The following is a 20,621-nucleotide window of genomic DNA, read 5'->3' as shown; positions in this document are numbered from 1 at the left end:
TCTCTGTCTCGTAAGGCTTGCTTTGTAAGACAAGCCTTGTCTCTTGTGTCTTCCTACCTTATTAGCCAAGTTTCCTATTTCAAGGGACTCTTGGAAGCACAGTACCAAGACGCCAGGAAGCTCACAGGGCATCAGAATTTGCTAAAGCTACGCTTAGTTCTAACAGAGGTAGCACCCGTCCGAAACTTGTCTGTGGGTCGCAACTGCCCGTTCTCAAAGACCAATCTTAATATGAAAAAGATCTGAAGACAGAGAGAAAACATCACCAAACGGCTGTGACCAGGACCCCTTTCCATCTGGCTTGGCACCCTTCGGGTTACTTCCAGGACCATCACAGCCTGCATAACTCAGCTACCCCTTTAATGGATGGATCGGCCAACGGCCACAACTCTAAATGCACCCTAAGTGATGAACTGCTGGTCAGAGCTGGAAGACCAGGCAGAAAACAGTGACACGGAGGGTGAGGAGATGTTCAGAGGGGCCCGGGGCATGGCCCAGAAGACAGAGGAAGCCTGTGCCGATCACTTCCTCTGCATCCCCAGGCTGGGGGCTTCCTCATTCTGAAGGTGTGCAAGGAAGCAAGAGCCCCGGTCTCCTTAGACAAAAACTTAAAATCCAGCTTGGGCCTGCGCTCGAGGCCCACAAACACACATAAAGCTCCCGAGGCATGAATAGGCAATAAGCACTTTAAGTTCCTCAGAAAGCAAGCTGCTTTATAAATACGGGATATTATTACTACTACGCTTTCAAGACAAACACAGCTCTCATTTGGGTTACAAATGCATTTTTATTGACATTTTGGCAGCAACATGGTAAAAGAAAAGCAGCTGATCTGATGCTTTGAAGATGTGACCCCTGTAGGTATGAAGGCAGCTTATCTACGCAAGCTGTTATGTGCTGTTTTTAATCCAATATTCTGATAGCAGGAAATACTAAGAAAGCCCTATAATTAATAGGCAGAGCCTGGCTTCCCTTTCTTGGCTCAGACGATGGTATTCACTTTAAATTTCATCCAGTTGCTTCTGAGTACGTTGCAAGTTGCAATCTGTAAATCGCAAGGGTAGGTCAACACAGCAGCTAAAAGCTTGTTAAATGAGTAACCTAATGGTGTCAAGTCTGCTCCCAAGTGGGGGGAACCCTTTCTTAATAGGTCAGCTGATCCTGGCGTGAACCAGCACAACCGAGGCAAGAAAGACCTTTCCCAGAAGGGCCAGTGGGGGAGTGACTCTACACCTCTCTCTCAGACACGCCACTTTCCCAGATTCTGGGGTTCATTTCCAAAAGGGATCAAAGTTTCAGGAACCCTTACCCATGTAGAGAATTCCATCTGAACTTCGGCACGGGGATGCCTGCACCAACTCTGGGATCGTAAAGGGAAGTTTCTTTAAAAAAAAAAAAAGGAAAAGAGAAAAAAAAAGTTAACCAAGTCTTGTGCAATTATTACAATTTCACTGCACAGTTTCTGTTACCCAATTCTGCTAAAAGGGAGGAGCACTGTTGATGGTAGATGGGAGTTTTCCTAACTGGAAACCAGGGAGAAGGGGCACCCCAGGCTCCCCTATCCACTTTGGACAAGCCCTCAGCTCCCAGGTTCTGGGCATTAGAAACAAGAATTCTGTTACTTGACAAGCCCCTCAAAGTCTCTTGTCCAGAGCGCTCCTGGGGATGACACAAACCTTCTCCGAAAAGACATACAAATATGGAGGGTTATACAATCTTTGAAATTCTAAGGGGGGCGGGCAGGAAGAATTGTCCTGTCTTGGAAAATTGTCCCAGAGCCGGCTTGACTGAATAGAAAATGCTCCTCAGAGAGGGAGTGAGCCATGAGACTATTCTGAAGAGAAGCAGCCTCGGTGCCCAGCTGAAGCCTCGAGGGAAAGGAGAAGTCATCACTCATGGGCAACACAGGAGTTTGAGGCAGGAAAAGAAGTTTTGGTGTTTTCTCTAGCAAATAATTCTCTACTGAAAAACAGAAGAGAATTGGGTCTTTTGGTACTAAAAGGAAGTTATGGTAGGTGCCAGGAAAAGAAACTCAGAGCAATCCACATGTTTCAACTGCATTTCATCATAAAACCGATTCTTCTGAGTCTACAGCTGACATCTGACAAGTCCTTTTGGTTAACGTTTGTTTCAGAATACTTTATTTTTGGAACATTCTGTGTTCTTGAAACCGTTCCACAGATACCTGCTTCTACGATGCTGTCACCTTTCTCTCCAAGAAAGCAAAGATTTCTCTCGAGCTTTAGTAAACAGAACTTTAAATAACCAACAATGTGGATTTCCCCATCATCCCGGTGTTTAAACTAAGCCTTAGCAAAGGAAAAATGCCACGGAGAGGCAGTAACGACTGGGTTTCCCCCAGATGTTTCTGAGGATCAGAAAGTCATTGCAAGGTTTCCAGTCTGGAGCCTGGCGGTGTCTGCTGAGCGCCTCCTGAGTGCTGGCTGAGCCATGAGAACCTGCTGGTTCAGATCAACGTTTCTGAACTCTGAGCTGTACGTTGAAAAGCTCACTGAGGAAGCTGTGAAAAGATACTGATGCCCAGGCCCCAATCCAGACCACCTGATTCAGAATCCCCAGAAATTTTTTTTTTAAGCTCTCAGGTGATCTCAACGCACAGCTAAATTGAAGGTCAGTGGTCTAGAGCCTCCGGAGTAGAAAGCAGCTAAATATACTCACCGTCAGGCCTTCATTATTCTTGCCCCCAAGCGTATACAGGCTGCCATCGTTGGGATCTGGGAGGAATGCAGGCCTAGAAGTTAAGCAATAAGTATCAGTGAAAGATTATAGCCCAGGGCACAGAGTAAAATACCAAAGCCATGCAAAGCCATGATTGGTGAGGTGGGGGGGGAGTGGGGTGTGTGTGTGTGTGTGTGTGTGTGTGTGTGTGTGTGTGTGTGTGTGTGTGTAAAACAATTCCATCCACTGCTCTTTCATTTTACCCACAGATAATAAAATATCCTTCTGGTGCTCTATACTATACTAGGGTGAAAAAAAAGCAACCTACAAAGGAAAACCAGTACAAAACCACAGAAGACTAAATCATCATTCCGTCAAGGCGTCCTGGATGAAGGTAAAATAAGTGAAAAGGACCCAGCAAGTCTGCTTTTCAGTTTCCCAGTCAGCTGCATATAGAACTTCAACAATTAATATTTAATAGCATGGCATGGTACGTAAACAGGGAGAACAAATCTGCCTTTGGTGTTCCACAAACATTCATTTTTAGGAGGCAGTAAAAGCAGACTCTGAAAGTTTGACATGAGAAAGAACCTGCCAAGGGGATGGGTCAAGGTCTCATCAGTAGCTTCCCAGGAAGCAGGTTCAAGGTGCTCTTTTGTAAAGTTAACCTGCTAACGACTGAACTACGACGCAGTCACTCAGAAACCCCTTGCTGAGTCTTTCCTCTAATGTGTTTATAGCATCATTTGAGGCTCTTGGAGGTGCTATCCAACTTTTACTCCAAAACACACACTCTAGTAGCAGGTCACGTTCCTGTCTCCTCTCCACGGTTAAGCACAGTGAAGAGGGAGAGATCTAAAGACCCCTGGGCCCTCCTGAGGACTTGAGAAGCTTAAGATCAAAACTCGACTTAAGTTACATCTCAAATAAGCCTTTTTAATACCATTGCCTTCCCACCCCGCCTCCCAGGGAACTGACCATCCTCTCCCCAACACAGGCTTCTTTCTTTCAAAGCACCTGTAAGACTTCCTATGTCTCAGTCACTCTCATTCTACCTTAAATTTATGCATACGTGTACTCCCAGCAACTAGCTTCGTAAACACTGATTGAATAAAATAGAAAATGAATTAAAGGGAAGTGCTGCAGCAAATCAGAAAACTTACTCTTCCACGTGTGTTGGAACCTGCAGGACTGGATCTGTGCAAAAGAACAACAACAAAGGCATCGTCAGACAGACTCTAAAATATCAAAATTCCTAGAGTTCCCAGGAACACAAGATGGACCGATAAATTTATCTACATAACGTATGTGAAGGCACTTTAGAAAACTCACACACAGAAACACAAATGTAAGCTCTTACAGCTGTCGCCGAGATTGGAGAGAGGCCTGAGAGCAGAAGGGAACTGCTGTCAGGAAACGTGCCTCTAACTTGGGGGATGGGCATAGAAGGAAACACTGGTGACAACCCGCAGTGGACAGTGGGTCACAATGTCACTACCTGACACGTCAAGGACTTCTAAAACCTAAATCATCCCTTGGTCAGATGCCTGTCCTGCTGCTAGATACTCCCACTGGGAAAAGCAAAACTGTGACTTAAGAAGCAATGTGGCTGTTGATGAGAATTTGACTGGATGGTAAATGGTAAGTACACGCCTTTGGGGCAGGAATATGACAATTTTAGAGCCTTGAGTGTTCATTCTTCTTGATTCCCTTCGATCCACTAATTCCATTTCTAGAAAATCTAGTTTTAAAACAACACAAAATGTGGAAAATGCTTTCAGTACAAAGATCCTCACAGCAGCGTCACAAATGACCTAACTATTTAGTGATATGGTTAAATTATGCACTGTCCACTTGGTAGAAAATGAAGGCTTCTGAAAGGGCTTATAAAGTTTAAAAACCTGTATCAATCTTTATACTGTTATGTTCAGGAGAAAAGATAACATTGTACCTAGAGTATTAATGCAGCTGAGGAGAAAAACCTTCAATATGGATTAAAAAAAAAAAAACTACATGGAAAGGCCAAAAAAAAGAGTGGGAACTGTAAGTTATCTTTGTTGGAAATAGAAATGACTCCCCCACCTTTTCTATATGGCCCCAAATTTCTACTCAAGTAGGCATTACTTTTGAAATCAGAAAAAAAGTTTTTTTCTCCAAGTCAGTTTTAATATTTGCAACAGTCTAAGTGGCAGAATTTCTCCCTCCCTAGATTCTCCTGGGCACAGATCAAGAGGGTGCTCCCGACTCCATGGGGTGGACGGAGGTGGGAGAGAGAGGCCACCGACACTGCTGTAACAGAGCTAAATCCCCAGGCACAAGACCACACAGTGATGAGGCATTTCCAGCCGTCAAGACCCCACAGACTACAGGCCACGCTGCCCACAAGTTCAAAGCTGGGGCGAGGACGGCAAATACTGTGATATGATTTTGGACACCGGCTCTGCTGATGGTGACAGGCAGCTGTCTAATTCCCTGGGTCAGCCTGGATTCTCAGAGGAAGGAAAACTCTTTCAAGCCTTATCAGCTGTTGATTTTGCTTTACAAGTCCGGCTCTGACACAAAGGCATATGGGTGTTCACAACAACAGAAGCGCAGGCACCACGTGTGGTCTGTGGGCAGCGAACAAACAATTCATTAAAACCAAAAGCATTTCAGGAAACAGGAGGAACTTTCAGTCAGAAAGCACATGTTTATTGTTCCCACTAATCGCCTCTCGGTATACTCTCACAAACAGACTGATGCAAGAGACAGGAAACGAGGGCACACAGCACTCACCCTACTGAAACAGTCAGGGAGCAATTATAATCCCGCTCCTCCAGCGCAGCCCAGAAGCCGTGCACGCCAGGGACAGCAAGAAGGCATATTCCAGAGCAAACACAGCAGGCAAGAGGGCGTCGGTTTTGCTCACTTCAGCCACTTAAAGGTATCGCAGATCAACCCAGATGAGGAGGACACTACCGAATCCCAGCCATTCGCCAGAAACAAGCCGTGGAGACCAACGGGATCTCGACTCCTGTTCCTGAGCTTATCTTTGCTGGACAGTGTTTGCTCACGCTCAGGGTCTCGTCCTCTGGCGCAGACTTTCCTGGTTTTCTAGAGCTTATTCACTGCTCACCTGACACGGAGGCCTCAGGTCCCAAAGTGTGCCCTGCACCAGAAAGGTTCCAGTTAAGACACAGGCCACCAGCAGAAGCCAGAGAAGGATGGGTAGACACCTACATGGGTGTTGAAGAGCCATGCTTCCTCCTAGGCTTAAGGGGACATGAACTCCAGCAGGGGTACCTTCTCATCCATTCATAATATAGGGCCCCTGGAATAAACATCTGCAGAGCTGCAGGCCACGTCACAGCATGACTGTTAACACAGCTCCGATACAGGCAAGCAAATGCGTAACCGTGACCTATTCCACTCATGTTTTTCCCTTAAAGAATCATCTGAACCTGCGCTTTGCTTTAAAATACTACAGGGAAAAAAAAAAAATCATATGGGAAGGGGGCAGATAAGACAAAGAACGGCAGCCTGTTGACAAATGTTCAAAGATAGAATTGACAACACTGGCCTGTCATTTTACTCTTCTCTCTACATATGCTTGAAATTTTCCATTCAGAGAAGGTTAAAAGATAAAAATATTTGAAAAGCCAGCAAAAGGCACCATCTGAAAACGTGCACTGAAAGCCTAACACGAAAAAAGAGTTGTTTTGGATTTAATAATGAGAACTGGTATCAGGCAAGATTCTTGCTCTTAAAAAAAAAAAAAAAAAAAAATCACCCATGTGAAAAGGAACAGTGGCCTAACCCTAAGGCTATAAACAAACACTGGTACAAAATAAGCCTCTCTACCTATAGGGGACTGATAAGGATAAAAGCCATCTCACAAAGCTGCTTTACTTTCAGAAGGAAAAAAAAAAAAAAAAAGGGTTACTTTACAAGTATAAAAATGGGTGTTATTCAAGGTAAAGGTAAAGATATCAGAAGAGGAAAATAAAGCTGAAATCAGTGTTTGGTCTCCAAGATTAAGACAGAAACAGATCTGCCCACTGCTCCCCTGGGAGCAGCCACTGTACTCGGTTCCCCTCCAGGGTCCATCCAGCTCAGACCTGAAACGGCACAACCTTTACTCTTGGAGAAACCTGGGTGAGGTCAGGTGACACTCAGGGCTCCTGTTTTGTGCGGATCGAATCCTCCTTTTCAATCTGAGGCAGAAATGACTTAAAATAAATGTAAACATCCTGTATCTACAAAAGAAGTGAGTTTTCGTCTTTCCAAGAATACCTTTCTCGCCTTCATCCTCGATCCCATCCTCTCTCAAACCTCACACCTTCTCCCTCTGCGCTGGACCCCAACCGCACTCTTCACTCTGCTCCCTTCTTGAGCTCTCAGTCCATCAGCAACAACAGCTCTACCCTTCACCCCGCGGGCTATCCCACGTGCCTGCTGCCCCAGCCCACGGGCTTCATCCCTCCCCTCCTTGAGACTCTCCACCTCCCGGCCTCTGTGGCCCTTGCACTGCACTGATTTTTCACTCACCTCTCCCTCTCTCTCTCTCCCACCCACTCCTCTCCCCTCTCCTCCCCACTCCCTACTCCAACAGGGAGGAACTTTTCCAGGTTCTCCCCTCAGTTCTCTCCGAGAGCACATCCACCTCTGTAGCTTCAACCATAATCACAGTGGGGAAATTCTAGGTCCCCATCTCTCGAGCTCTTCTTTCTGGACTGACTGGACATTTCCACTATCTCCTGCCAGCACCTTGACCGCCACTTGTCCAAATCACACCCTCCATCTTTCTCTCCAGACTGGTCTGACTACCCGATTTTGTTAATGCCATTCTCCTAGAAGGCGGGCAAGCCTCAAACCGTTCTGTTGATGCATCATCCTGTTTCCTACTCACAGCATCCCTTCAACATCATTGGAACCCCTTGTCTTTCGGGTGCTCCCTTTTCTCCTAGTCTGTGTGCCCTTTGGGATCAGAAAGACCTATGCTTAAATCCTACTCCGCCAAATCTCTCTGAGCCTCAACTTCCTCATCAGTGAAGAGAAAAAAAGAAATAGAGATAATAACACCAAACTCATGCAGCATCTCCGTGTGGATTAAAGAAGGTTAAATGTGTGTTAAGACTGTAAGTCAGTGCCTTGATAGAGAAGAGTGATCCTTCTAAAGACGTCAATCAGATTATGCTTCCCTGCCACTCACAATCCTCTGATGGGTCCCATCTCACTCAGTGGAGGCCGATGTTCACACAAATCCCACACAACCCCACCCTCCCACACCCACCCTGGCACTCTCCGATTATCTCCTCCTCACTCTATTCTGGTGACGAGGAATGCTGGAATGCCATGCTGGAATACAGGGTATTCCTGAGTACTGCCAAGCCTGCCCCTGCCTCGGGGCCTTTGCATTTACTGTTCCCTGTGCCGAGGTCTTCGATCAGATGTCACCATCTCAGAGGGGTCTTCCACGACCATCCCCTACCCCCCAGGATTCCCTACCCCTCTTCCCTGCTTAATTTTTCTCCATGACACTGACCACCTCCAAAGTACTGTGTATTTTGCTTATGTTTTTAAACGTCTGACTTGGGCCACTGGAAGATCCAAGGGGGCTGGGATTTATCTTTCGCTGCCTGCTATACCCCCAACATCTAAAACAGTGCCTGGCGCACAGGAGCTGCTCAGTATATTTACTGAATGGGGCAATCGATAAATGTTAGTTTCCTTCCCACTTCCACTCCTGCCCTGCCTGGATATCCATTGCTGATCACTTCTACAATCCAGCAGCTCTGCTCTATCAACCCTCAACCAGAATCCACCTGGCAATCCCCTTTCCTCTGCCCAGGCTTCTGAGCACTGCCGAAGAAAACACTATAATCACGTGTGTGATACCAAAATACATGTATGGCCAGCTGGGCCCCATGTCATAGGAGATATGTTTATCTACCTACTGGTTGGCCTCTGTTCCCCGTTCCTCACAGCTGGTGTTTCAGACCTTCACCCCTTGCCTCAAGGCTCTTTCCTCTCCGCACATGACTCCCCTCTGTGGCACAGGGGAAGTGAGGGGGGCAGACCGGGCTCTCAGAAACTTCCTACCCCTCACCCTCCAGGTTTGCCCAACCCCACCCTTCCCTTCACATCTCTATAAAAGGACATTTTCACCTTCATGTTCACAGATATTTCACACTCACACATCTAAAGCCCCCAGACGGTATCCTGTCTCCAAGGATCTTCAAATCCTTCTGGCTAACTCCTTCCCCTCTGCCTATAAACACGCCAAACCTCTGGGGTCCCCTTGCCTCCTTTGTACATGCTCCCCGTTCTCTCCTAAATGCATCCACTTTAAGTGTACAGTTTGATGAGTCATGCTGCATGGCTTGTGGGATTTTAGTTCCCCGACCAGTAATCGAACCTGGGCTCTCGGCAGTGAGGGCACAGAGTCCTAACTACTGGACCACCAGGGAATTCCCTCGATGAGTCTTGAAAAACATGCATATCCACGTAGCTACCCTCACGATCAAGATACAGGATATTTCCATCACCCTGAAACATCTTCCCATATCCCCTTAGATTCAATAACCTAACCCCCACCCCAGACACCACTGACAGATCTGTTATGTTTGTTCTAAAATTTCACAAATGGAATTCATACAGGAGGTTCTCTTTTCTGTCTGGCTTCTTTCTCTCTGCATCATGTTTCTGAAATTCACCCATAATGTTAAGTGTATCCGTTCTTTTTTGGTGCTGAATAGTGCTCCACTGTATGGGCATACCATCAATTGTTCATCTGTGGATGGATGTTTGGGTTATTTCCAATTTTGGGCTGGAAAAACATGAATAAAGCTGCTAGGAACATTTGCGTACACGTCTTTGGACCTATATTTTCATCTCTCTTGGGAAAATACCTGGGAGTAGAATGACTGAGCCATACTGTTTACGTCTGACTTGACAAGAAACTGCCACAGTCCTCCAAAGGGGCCGTGCCTTCCCGCCAGCAATGTGTACGTTGTCTAGAGTTTTTTATCTTTAAAAAAATTTTTTTAACACACAAAAATCAATTGATAAACACGTTGATATCAAAATTAAAAACACAATATCATATACAGTTCTTAAAAAAATACTTAGATGTAAATCAAACAAAAGAGAGACAAGACTTATATGTTGAAAACTTCAAAATGCTGATAAGAGAAATAAAAGATCTAAAATGCAGAGACATACCATGTTCATAGTATAGAAGATTCAACATAGAAAAGATACCAATTCTTTCCAAACTGATATACAAGTATAATGCAATTCCTACCAAAATTCCAGAAAGATTTTTTTTAAAACATCTTTATTGGAGTATGATTGCTTTACAATGGTGTATTAGTTTCTGCTGTATAACGAAGTGAATCAGCTATACATATACATATATCCCCGTATCTCCTCCCTCTTACCCTCCCTAACCCACCCCTCTAGGTGGTCACAAAGCACCGAGCTGATCTCCCTGTGCTGTGCGCTGCTTCCCACTAGCTATCTGTTTTACATTTGGTCGTGTATATGTCCATGACACTCTCTTCGTCCATCCCAGCTTACCCTTTCCAGTCCCCGTGTCCTCAAGTCCATTCTCTACATCTGCGTCTTTATTTCCGCCCTGCCCCTAGGTTCTTCAAAAGCACTTTTTTTTTTTGCCTATAGTTTTTAAAATGTTGATTCCTAGGTCTTTCCCCCAGGAAGTTGATTCTGTAGGTAGAGCCAGGGAATTTGAATTTTTAACACATGTGAGGTGATTCTGACGCTGAGCCATACTGGGAAACCAACGCTCAGATCCTCTGTTTCACCCTCTCACTTTCCATACCTTTCTCAAGGCGCTGCTCTCTGGCCCCTACCCTCAGGATAAGGTCACAACTGCCAGTGTCAAGTTCCAGTGGCCGAGTCTAATAAACACTGACAAATCCTTCTCCCACGTGACATCTGGCAACGTTCTCCAGGAGAGCCCCTGACCCAGTCCCACTTCCAACTGCTTATGGAGTCTCTCAGCCCCAGAACCCGTCATCCATCCTGAACCTGCTCCTCCTTTTGCATCCCCCAGATCGGTTCATTGACCCCACTTCCACCCGGTCACACAATCTGGAACCTCCGAGTTCTCCTGACTCCCCCCACCTTCTCTTAATTCTAACCCCCTCCCATTCAATTAGATCCTGAGTTTTATCAGATTAGACCTACTAAACGTTTCTCAAAAATCTATGTCCTCCTTTTCCTCTCCTTCACCAAAATGTGGCAGTCACCACTTCCCACGGGCTCTAGGCAGCCTCCTAACCAAGCTCCCTGTCTCGGATCTCTGCCCTTCAGACGTGCACTCCACCCACCGCCCGAGGGCCGACAAAGGCAAATCTGTTCTTGTCTTTCCTCCACGTAAAATCCTACAACGGCTCCCCTCTGCCGACTGAATACCTTCCATCTCTATGGCTCAGGTCAGAGGTTCCCAAACTTTCTGGGTTCACAGCACCCTTAGTGTCTTGGTAATTTCTTCACAAGGCCCGAGGCCAAAAGAAATACCTAATGGTTCCATTTATTCAGTGGTTAGGTCCAAACGACTTGAGTATTTAGGGCCTCGCAACTTAGAGGCCACGTGGAAAAAAATAATACTACACGTCAACTGAAAGAGAAACGTTTATTTCATTCTTAACCATAATTACTCACTAGTGGGATGTGTGTACCTGTCGGGCGCTGCACATATTCCAAATCTTAGACTCTTGTTAGACACAGCCACTCTCATTACCATGCCATGTTGATTTCCAGGGGGTATTTGAATTGTATCACAGCCCAAAACTCAGCTGTGCAAAGACACATCCTTGAAAGGCAAGTAGCGCGATATAATGCTGGAAAGCACTGACTGCCTCAGGCGTGGTGTTTGACACTGTGCAGCGCTGCTGCATTTCTCTTCAAAGTTTAAAACTACCTGCAGTGCCTCGAGAGCTTGCCGGGGCTCCCAGGGCCCCTCCGCACACAAAGGAACCACAGGCCTTAAGCATTCAAGGCTCTGTAACACCTGGGCCCAATTCTTCTTCGTCACATCTCCTCCCCAGACTCAGCCCATGCTGTCATGTCAGTCTCTGCGCTCACCATGACCTGCCGCAACTCCGTCCATCCACCTCTGCTTGTCCTTCAAATGCCCCTCTCTCCAGGAAATCAGAAACTGAACGCCTACTGCACTTGGTATGTTCTTTTTTTCTTTCGGCTGCCACGCCGCTTTGTGGGATCTCAGTTCCCCGACCAGGGATCAAACCTGGGCCTCCTGCAGGGGAAGTGTGGAGTCCTAACTACTGGACCGCCAGGGAATTAATTCCCTTGGTAAGTTCTTATGATGCACTTACCACATTTCTCAGGTGACAGGCACTTAATTGCATGTGGCCTCTCTGGTTCTCAAAAATCTGGGGGCTGGATTGAATTTTAAGCACTGTGTAGGGCAGGGACTATCTATTTTGTTTCTTGTGAAATACACACAGGCAAGTGCCTGGGGCTTATGACGGTTCAATGAATAATCAGAGCGTGAACTCCTGTGTAAGTGCTGCCCGGGTCTTTGCTCCCCTCATACTTAGCAGGTAATCCTGTCTGCAGAATGAAAGGAAGTCGATAACTTAAGATATCCAATACTGCATGTGGGATATAATCATTCTGATAAGTTTATCCTAAGGAGAAGGACTTTTCCACACAGAAATCTACATGATAAAAGCCAAAAAGAACTGCCCAGGTGTAGCTCTGCTTGTTCACTCACATTTAAAAATTACTTAAATTTATGGGAAAAAATGATACGGCATTTGCTTCAAAATGATGGAGGAGGGGGAGGGGGACGTCATGTGTGGACCACCACTGAAGCTGGGTGGCTGGGTGCATGTGGCTTTCTTACTATTCTCTTTACTTTTGTGTGTTGAAGTTTTTCTAAAATGAAAAAAAAATTTTAAGAAGAGAAGCTAAAAAAAAAAAAGAAGCTATTTAAGGAATACCTTTCCAGGGGGTTGAAAAGAAAGGCCTGTTCTTCCTGCCCACCCTCAGCTGTAGTATAAATCTTGACAGCCTGATCCTACAATGTCACAGGGCTGGAAGAGAGAAGAGAAACCCAGGGGACGAGCAAGATGGACCCGGTCAGCACTATTTCAGGCTTCCCTAAACACAGAAAAATGCCTCTGATGAAGTCAACCACAATTTAAATAATTGTCTCAAAGAGCAGTTTGGGACCGACAGCCCCTCTCTGGAGGAGACTCTGGGCAGACTTACTTTCACGTAGGAAGGGATAAGATCGTTTTGATTACAGAAGCTGCCAGAACAGGCTGCCCATCTGACTGGAGCTCAAGGAGCCCTACGAGATCATTCTCTTCCCTTCCCTAGATGAGCATCGATATTTCTGGAACACACTGCTTCTCCGGAGGAATCTAGATGGGCACTGGCTTTACTGCCCTGCTCCTCCTAACCTCTTCTTTCTAAAGCACAACCGCCCAGCTGGCCCCGACACACCTGGCATTTAAAACCAGCTCCCTCTCTGACTGGGAGGCCTCTCCAGGTACGAGTAAGATGTCGTGACACAGCTAGAAACTCTGCAAACCAGACCCTTCTAAGTGCACCTCCAGCAGCGACCAGAAATGTTTTGGGTTGGCCCTCCTGAAAGGTATTTAAGGACCAAAAGACCACAAATGAAGTCCCAACTGCTTTTATGCTCCCTTTAAGCATCCCCGTACGCCAAATATTTCAGAGCCTCGTTCCTTCTGCGAGCAAAACAAGAAAGGTGGTTGCGTGGTAGGGGTGAGACCTTGGAGAAGAAAGGGGTGGAAACTTTGGGAGGTGGTGTGGTGGGCACTAAGGAGGGAGCAGCTGGAGGCTTCTGAGAAGAAGAGAAACGTGGTACAAGTCTCTGAAGGAAGGTGAGACAGGCAGGCACCAGGGGACACAGTAGATGAGACAGAGGAGAAGCAGCAATCAAAAGGGTACTGAGGAAAGCAATGCCATAACCCCAGTAAGAAGGTCTGAGCCAGTGGGGGCAGGGGGGGTGGGCAGGGAGAGTGGTGGGCAGGAACCACACAGGAGGGGAAGAAGAACGTCAACAGGACTTTGTCCTGATCAGAAAAATGAAGTGCAGGAAAGGAATGAGTTAAAGAGGACATGGAGATTTTGACCCTAGCTGATGGTGAAACTAGATCGGTTAGTCTGAAGGCAAAAGCTGCCACTTCCTCAAGAAAATGCTTAAGGGTCGAATACTGTTTTCTTATAAAATTTATTGGTAGAAACAAGGCCATTCACACACACACACACACACACACACACACACACACACACACACACACACACACACACACACACACACACACACACACACACACACACACACACACACACACACACACACACACACACACACACATTAACTCAAAACTTAACTCTCCCCAATATGGTTCATGCACTCAAGTGAACCAATCAGGGAATCCTCATTTCCTCCCTCCAGAGGGAAGGAACTTTGGTTACCTGCGCCTTGAACTCCCCGTAAAGTTGTTAGGTCCAAGTTGTAAGGTGGCAAGTCTCAAATGTTCCTCGAAGTTCAGCTTTCTTGAGGACAGCATTTTAAAATAGACATCTAGCTCTCTGGGCTTGGACCTAGGTTACGGCGACATAGTTAAATGCACCAAGAAGGTCGGAATCGTGGGTAAATATGGGACCCCTTACGGTGCCTCCCCCAGGAAAACGGTGAAGAAAATTGAAATCAGCCAGCACGCCAAGTACACTTGTTCCTTCCGTGGCAAAACCAAGATGAAGAGACGAGCTGTGGGCATTTGGCACTGTGGTTCCTGCATGAAAACGGTAGCTGGCGGTGCCTGGACCTACAATACCACCTGCCATCACAGTAAGGTCTGTCATCAGAAGACCGAAGGAATTGAAGGACCAGTAGAAGCACCACCATTTGAAATGTTGCTAGCCTATGATGCATAGGTTAATTTATGTAACAAAAATAAATAAAATAAAATGGACATCTAATCAGAAGCTCCTAAAATCCACAGTGAAATTCCAAATCTCATCAGAACTGGGGGAAGATGCTATGAGTTTTCTTGCAGGGTAATCTCTGTAAGTCCCCAAATGTCATGTGTGATAAAGACGATCCTGTAGAAATACCAACGTCATCTGAAAAACCACCCATACCAAAGGCTGTCGAACTCTATGGTCTTACTCATCCTCACCTCAGCAGAAGTAACTCAGACCTGAAAAAGCACACGGCGTGCTATAACCAGCTGTGAAGGAATTAAAACTATAACCAAGCGTGAAGGAGGATAAGACAACTTAATGCTTGGGACTAGGCCCCAGTGCCTCTCAGGATGTCACTGACTTCACAGAATTCATTCTTGAGCCATGAATTGAGCCATGAGGATGAGCAAGAGAACAGTAACTAAGTCACAGCCCAAACTGGCCTTTTACTGTGTGCTTCAACGTTCACAACTGTCTTCCGATACATTGCAAGCAATGCTGCAGAGAACCCCCGCTGGAGCTGAAACCTATGCTACTGCGTGTGATGACTGCTATTCATAAGGTCCTCCGGACGGTGAGACGTATTATTCTGAAGCAAATCCCAGGTGTGTGGGAGGGACGTGAATGGGGGTACAGAGAAACGAGACTGGGTACCAGCTGGTGCTTACTGAAGCTGAGTAATGGGTACAAGAGGCTTCATTATATAATTATCTCGATGTTTGTATATGTTTAGAATCGTTCGTGATAAAACATGAAACACAAAAAAGAGAAAGAGAGAAAATACTTTTTCAAGAGACTCAAACGCAGAAACAGGCCTCCCTCACAGCCCCTCTCAAAAACTTAATTTTCAGTCCTCTGAAACAATGGAGAACAAATAAACGCCTTTTTTGTGCTTAAGCAATGAGGGAGAAAGGTAGTGATGCATATCTTAAGCCTAGAAAATTCCTTAAGAGAAAACAGATTAGAACTACTAATGAAAAGTCATCCCTTTCACAACCTCCCCTTCTCATGTTTCCCTCACACCTCTGAGGGCAAATCTTGGACTCTTCAGGGGAACGTGCGCACCGCCTGAAGGACAGGACGGAAAACCAACTGCAGAAAGTCACAACAAGCCATGTGCAACTCAAGATCAGGAACTGGAACCTTCCATGACAGTACATCCTGAGGAGGCAAAGCCCAGCTTCACCTGTTTCTCCGGGTTACCTGGGGCCTGAGTCAGTGCTGGGTGTCTCAGAAGTTTACTAGAGCATCCCTCGCTGTCCAGAGACCCCACCCTCAAGGAATTAGAAGTCCAGTAGGAAGACAAATGTAAAAAAAATTCACAGCAAACAGGAAGTGTCGTAAGAGAGGCTTCAATGAAATGCCCCCGGAGCTCGATGAGGGAGGCTCTCACCCCGCAGGAGTCCAGGAGGTAAGATGTGAAGGGGGTCTTAATGGATAAACAGGGGCCTGCCCAACACTGCAGGCTGCTGGCAGGGAAGGGACATAAGCAAAGGCCCGATGTCTCCAAGACCTGGAGAGGATATCGTGGCGGCAACAAGCAGCTGAGGCTGGAGAGGGGGGTGAGAGCCCGACTGGGAAGGGCCTTGCATGTGTGCTAAGGAGCTCAGACTCCACCCCGGGGTCCAGTGCTTCGCAAACTAACTGTGGTGAAGGGCCAGCTGTTGAAAATTCCAACCCACCATGGACGAGGCTAACGCTCCCTTTTTGTACTTCTCGTGGACAAGGAACAGGGGTGGGAAGACCACACACGGAGTAGCACCGCTCCAGACAACACCAAGTGCATTTCAGCAGGGGGTGCAGCACGGTCCAGGTAATCTTTCTAGAGGGTATGTCCAAGGGCTGCATGCTGGGTGAGTGGGAGCATAAGGCAGGCAGCAGGGATGGCGGTCAGGAAACTGTTACGTGGATCCAGGAGGTGGATGTCGAGAGCGGGGCTGAGACACTGGCAAGGGGGACAGGGAGAAGTAGTCAGATCTGGGAGACCCTTCACGAGTCCAGGGGACAGGACGCGGTGACCAAGGGGCAGAGCGTCACTCTTTTCTAGCCTGGGTGCACCATGACTGTCAGCACAAGTAGGAATTGTGAAAAGAGGCACATGGTTTTAGAAAGTCATGTGGGAAGATTTTCTTCAAGTTTCAAATAACTAATTTTGTTTTAATCCTTCCCTCATAAGAAATCTCCAATATTAACCATTCAGGGGACATCTCAGGAGTCTAGACCTGTCTGGCTGGGAGAGCAGCATATTTTTATAGTTAGTAAAGAATGGTTCTAAATTAGATCCAGTCCAGAACTTCCCTGGTCGTCCAGTGGTTAAGATTCCGCATTTCCAATGCAGGGGTCGCAGGTTTGATCCCTGGTCGGGGAACTAAGATCCCACATGCCACGGGACGCAGCCAAAAAAATAAGTAAGTAAATAACTAACTAAATAAAGTAGGCCCAGTCCTCCATACCTACTATTACTGGAAAGGAGATTGAAGGAAATGGGAGTGGGGTTGCTACAGAATAAGCCGCAATTTGATGAAGATTTGAGAGTCAAACTTAGCATTAACTAGTATTCCAAGGGGCGTGTAAGAAGCCCTAAACCGGCCGTGGCAATACCGAAAAAAGTCCTTTAACTCCACCAAGCCAAGGCAAGCTTTGTAAAATGAATCTAACACAAAACATGACAGCAACATTCTCAGTTTGTATTTGGGCTGGGAGTGCAGCAATGAAACACACTCAGCCATGTTCACTGGTGACATTTCAGAGACAGACAGTGGTGCTGCTACAGTTACAAAGTCACAGCTTAGAAAGATCACACCTAAGGTAAAATGCCAGGACTCAAATTAGTTTCTGAAAACAAATAAAACTCGTTTTCTGTACTAAGTGTAGTCTGCTGCTGTGGTGTGAGAAATCTCCATTTCTGGGAACAGCGACACATGTTTGGTTGAGGAACAAAAGCACCTGCCAAAACCACTCTGTAGAAAGAAAAAAAAACACTCCCAGTCTGTTGACCCCTGAAAAAAGTAAACAGTTAGGAAACCATGAAGTGGAATAACAGGTATATATTCTACAGAACCCCAGTTTGATGACTTAAAGGGGTCTGTTAGCATCGGCAAGTTTCTTCCATTTGAGTTTGACTCCCCACTGCCACTCAGGGCCAAGCCCACGTCCTCCCTTGCCTGGACCAGTGCAGTAGCCTCCACCTGGCCCTGTCAGTTCAGCCTCAACACAGCACCTGCTGATCCTGTAAAGTAGAGGCCAGGTGTCTTAGCCCAGGCTGCCATAACAAAATACCATGGCCTGGGTGGCTTCAACAACAGACATTTATTTCTCACAGCTCTGGAGGCTACAAGTCCAAGACCAGGGTGTCGGCATGGCTGAGTTATGGTGAGAGCCCTCTTCCTGGCTTGCAGACAGCTGTCTTCTCACTGTGTCCTCATGTGGTGGAGGGAGAGTGAGCTCTGGTCTCTTCTTCTTCTTATAAGGGCAGTGATCTCATTATGGGGGCACCACCCTCATGACCTCATCTAAACCCAGTCACCTCCCAAAGGCTCCACCTCCAAATACCATCACATTGAGGGGGGTTAAGGCTTCAACATATGAATGTGGGGAGGACACAAACATTCAGTCCATAACACCAGGGTATATCACTCTTCTGCTCAGATTCCTCCGATGGCTTTGAAAAAAACAACATCCTTAACACCAGCTACCAGGCCCTATACCTGTGGTCTCCTTGGGGAGGGCACTGCTCGACAGGCAGTGCTCAGGAAATCTGTGAGGGCATTTCTTGGTGGTCTCAGAGACTGGGCCCTCCTGGTGGGGACCAGGAATCCTAGGTAGCCCTGCAGAGCTGAAAACTGCCCCATATCTGCAGGCTGTTCTTACGTCCTGCCAGACACTCACGTGGGCCAAAAACCTTTAATTATCTGGGTGTACAACCTACACTGCTTTATATAGGAGCACAAAAGCACTTTTTGCACAAGTTTACACAATGAATCTTCTCAAAATGTGACTACTGTATAAATCAAGTAGGGATGTACTTCTTTTGTTTGGAATATTATGAGAATTGTACACCATCTTGGAAATCCTGCCACCATCCTAGTCTGCATTTTTCTTAGTCGGTGTTAACAGGCACAGCATTCAATCACAGGTGGAGTGTTGGTATGTATCAGTATGTGTCTGAGCCTTTACATGTTAAATTACATACATGTAATTAAAAACTTTCTTATTATTTCAGATTACCAGTTGGATAATATATTTCTTTTTAAAACTATGTGCATATGTAGGTTATTGTCTATAAATTGTGTTCCAGGCAGTGGTGGGGACAATAAATATTCTGAGGGGACAGGTAGGCTGGGGGAGGGACAAATTAGGAGTATGGGATTAATAGATACAAACTACTATACATAAAATAGATAAGCAACAAGGATATACTGTATAGCACAGGGAATTTTACCCAGTATCTTATAATAACCTATAGTGGAATATAATCTGCAAAAAAAACTGAATCACTATGTTGTACACCTGAAACTAACACAACACTGTAAGTCAACTGTACTTCATACACACACACACACACACACACACACATTAAGGGAGCACTGCACCCCTAACATGACTGGCCTCCCAGTTCCTCTCTTACTTCTCTCCTTCCTCTCCTCACTGTACCCCAGCCACTCCTACTTCTCTGCCCTTCTCCCTGCCAACCGCACCCACCTTTGCCCCCCGAAACCCATGCCTTCTGCCTAAAGACTCCCCTGCCCCCTAGGGTTCTTGCTCAATGGCACCTTCTCAGTGGGGGTCCCAGTTTTAAACTGCATCCCTGCCCACCCCACCTCAGCCCAGCTACCTGGCACTCCCTGTTCCACTTCCCTGTTTTCCTTTCCTCCACAGCTCTTATCACCACTATGTACTTTTGTTTTAAAACATCTTTATTGGAGTATAATTGCTTTACAATGGTGTGTTAGCTTCTGCTGCATAACAAAGTGAATCAGCTATACATATACATATATCCCCATATCCCCTCCCTCTTGCGTCTCCCTCCCACCCTCCCTATCCCACCCCTCTAGGTGGTCACAAAGCACCGAGCTGATCTCCCTATGCTATGCGGCTGCTTCCCACTAGCTATCTGACATTTGGTAGTGTATAGATGTCCATGCCACTCTCTCACTTCGTCCCAGCTTACCCTTCCCCCTCCCCTTGTCCTCAAGTCCATTCTCTGCGTCTTTATTCCTGTCCTGCCCCTAGGTTCTTCAGAACCTTTTTTTTAAGATTCCATATATATGTGTTAGCGTACAGTATTTATTTTTCTCTTTCTGACTTAATTCACTCTGTATGACAGACTCTAGGTCCAACCACCACACTACAAATAACTCAATTTCGTTCCTTCTTACAGCTGAGTAATATTCCATTGTATATATGGGCCACATCTTCTTTATCCATTCATCTGTCCATGGACACTTAGGTTGCTTCCATGTCCTGGCTATTGTAAATAGTGCTGCAATGAACATTGTGGTACATGACTCTTTTTGAATTATGATTTTCTCGGGGTATATGCCCAGTAGTGGGATTGCTGGGTCATATGGTAGTTCTATATTTAGTTTTGTAAGGAACCTCCATACTCTTCTCCATAGTGGCTGCATCAATTTACATTCCCACCAACAGTGCAAGAGGGTTCCCTTTTTTCCACACCCTCTCCAGCATTTATTGTTTGTAGATTTTTTGATGGTGGCCATTCTGACTGGTGTGAGGAGATATACCTCATTGTAGTTTTGATTTGCATTTCTCTAATAATTAGTGATGTTGAGCATCCTTTCATGTGTTTGTTGGCAGTCTGTATATCTTCTTTGGAGAAATGTCTATTTAGGTCTTCTGCCCATTTTTGGATTGGGTCGTTTGTTTTCTTTATGTTGAGCTGCATGAGCTTCTTGTATATTTTGGAGATTAATCCTTTGTCAGTTACCACTATGTACTTTATCTCTGTA

At 46.1% G+C, this 20,621-nt stretch overlaps 1 protein-coding gene and 1 pseudogene across 2 annotated transcripts in view; one reads left to right on the top strand and one right to left on the bottom strand.

Annotated features, from left to right (window-relative positions):
- Positions 1–20,621, bottom strand: part of ERN1 (endoplasmic reticulum to nucleus signaling 1) — a gene marked incomplete at its 3' end in the record, with an annotated part of 77,902 nt that overhangs the window by 28,165 nt on the left and 29,116 nt on the right. Inside the window, exons 3-5 of the mRNA XM_082678878.1 lie at positions 3,843–3,876; positions 2,680–2,752; positions 1,310–1,382 (exon numbers count right to left, since the gene is read on the bottom strand). Coding sequence (XP_082535004.1) covers positions 1,310–1,382; positions 2,680–2,752; positions 3,843–3,876 — 180 coding nt within the window. The remainder of the gene's footprint in view (positions 1–1,309; positions 1,383–2,679; positions 2,753–3,842; positions 3,877–20,621) is intronic.
- LOC309837862 (large ribosomal subunit protein eL43-like) lies at positions 13,801–14,581 on the top strand (annotated as a pseudogene). The gene is made up of 2 exons: positions 13,801–13,825; positions 14,294–14,581. The product of its transcript is annotated as a large ribosomal subunit protein eL43-like (transcript).

The sequence above is a fragment of the Grampus griseus genome (assembly GCF_964374135.1).
Source record: "Grampus griseus genome assembly, chromosome: 20".
Classification (NCBI taxonomy): domain Eukaryota; kingdom Metazoa; phylum Chordata; class Mammalia; order Artiodactyla; family Delphinidae; genus Grampus; species Grampus griseus.
Note: the sequence above shows the minus strand (reverse complement) of the source record. Positions and strands in the feature narration are given on the sequence as shown.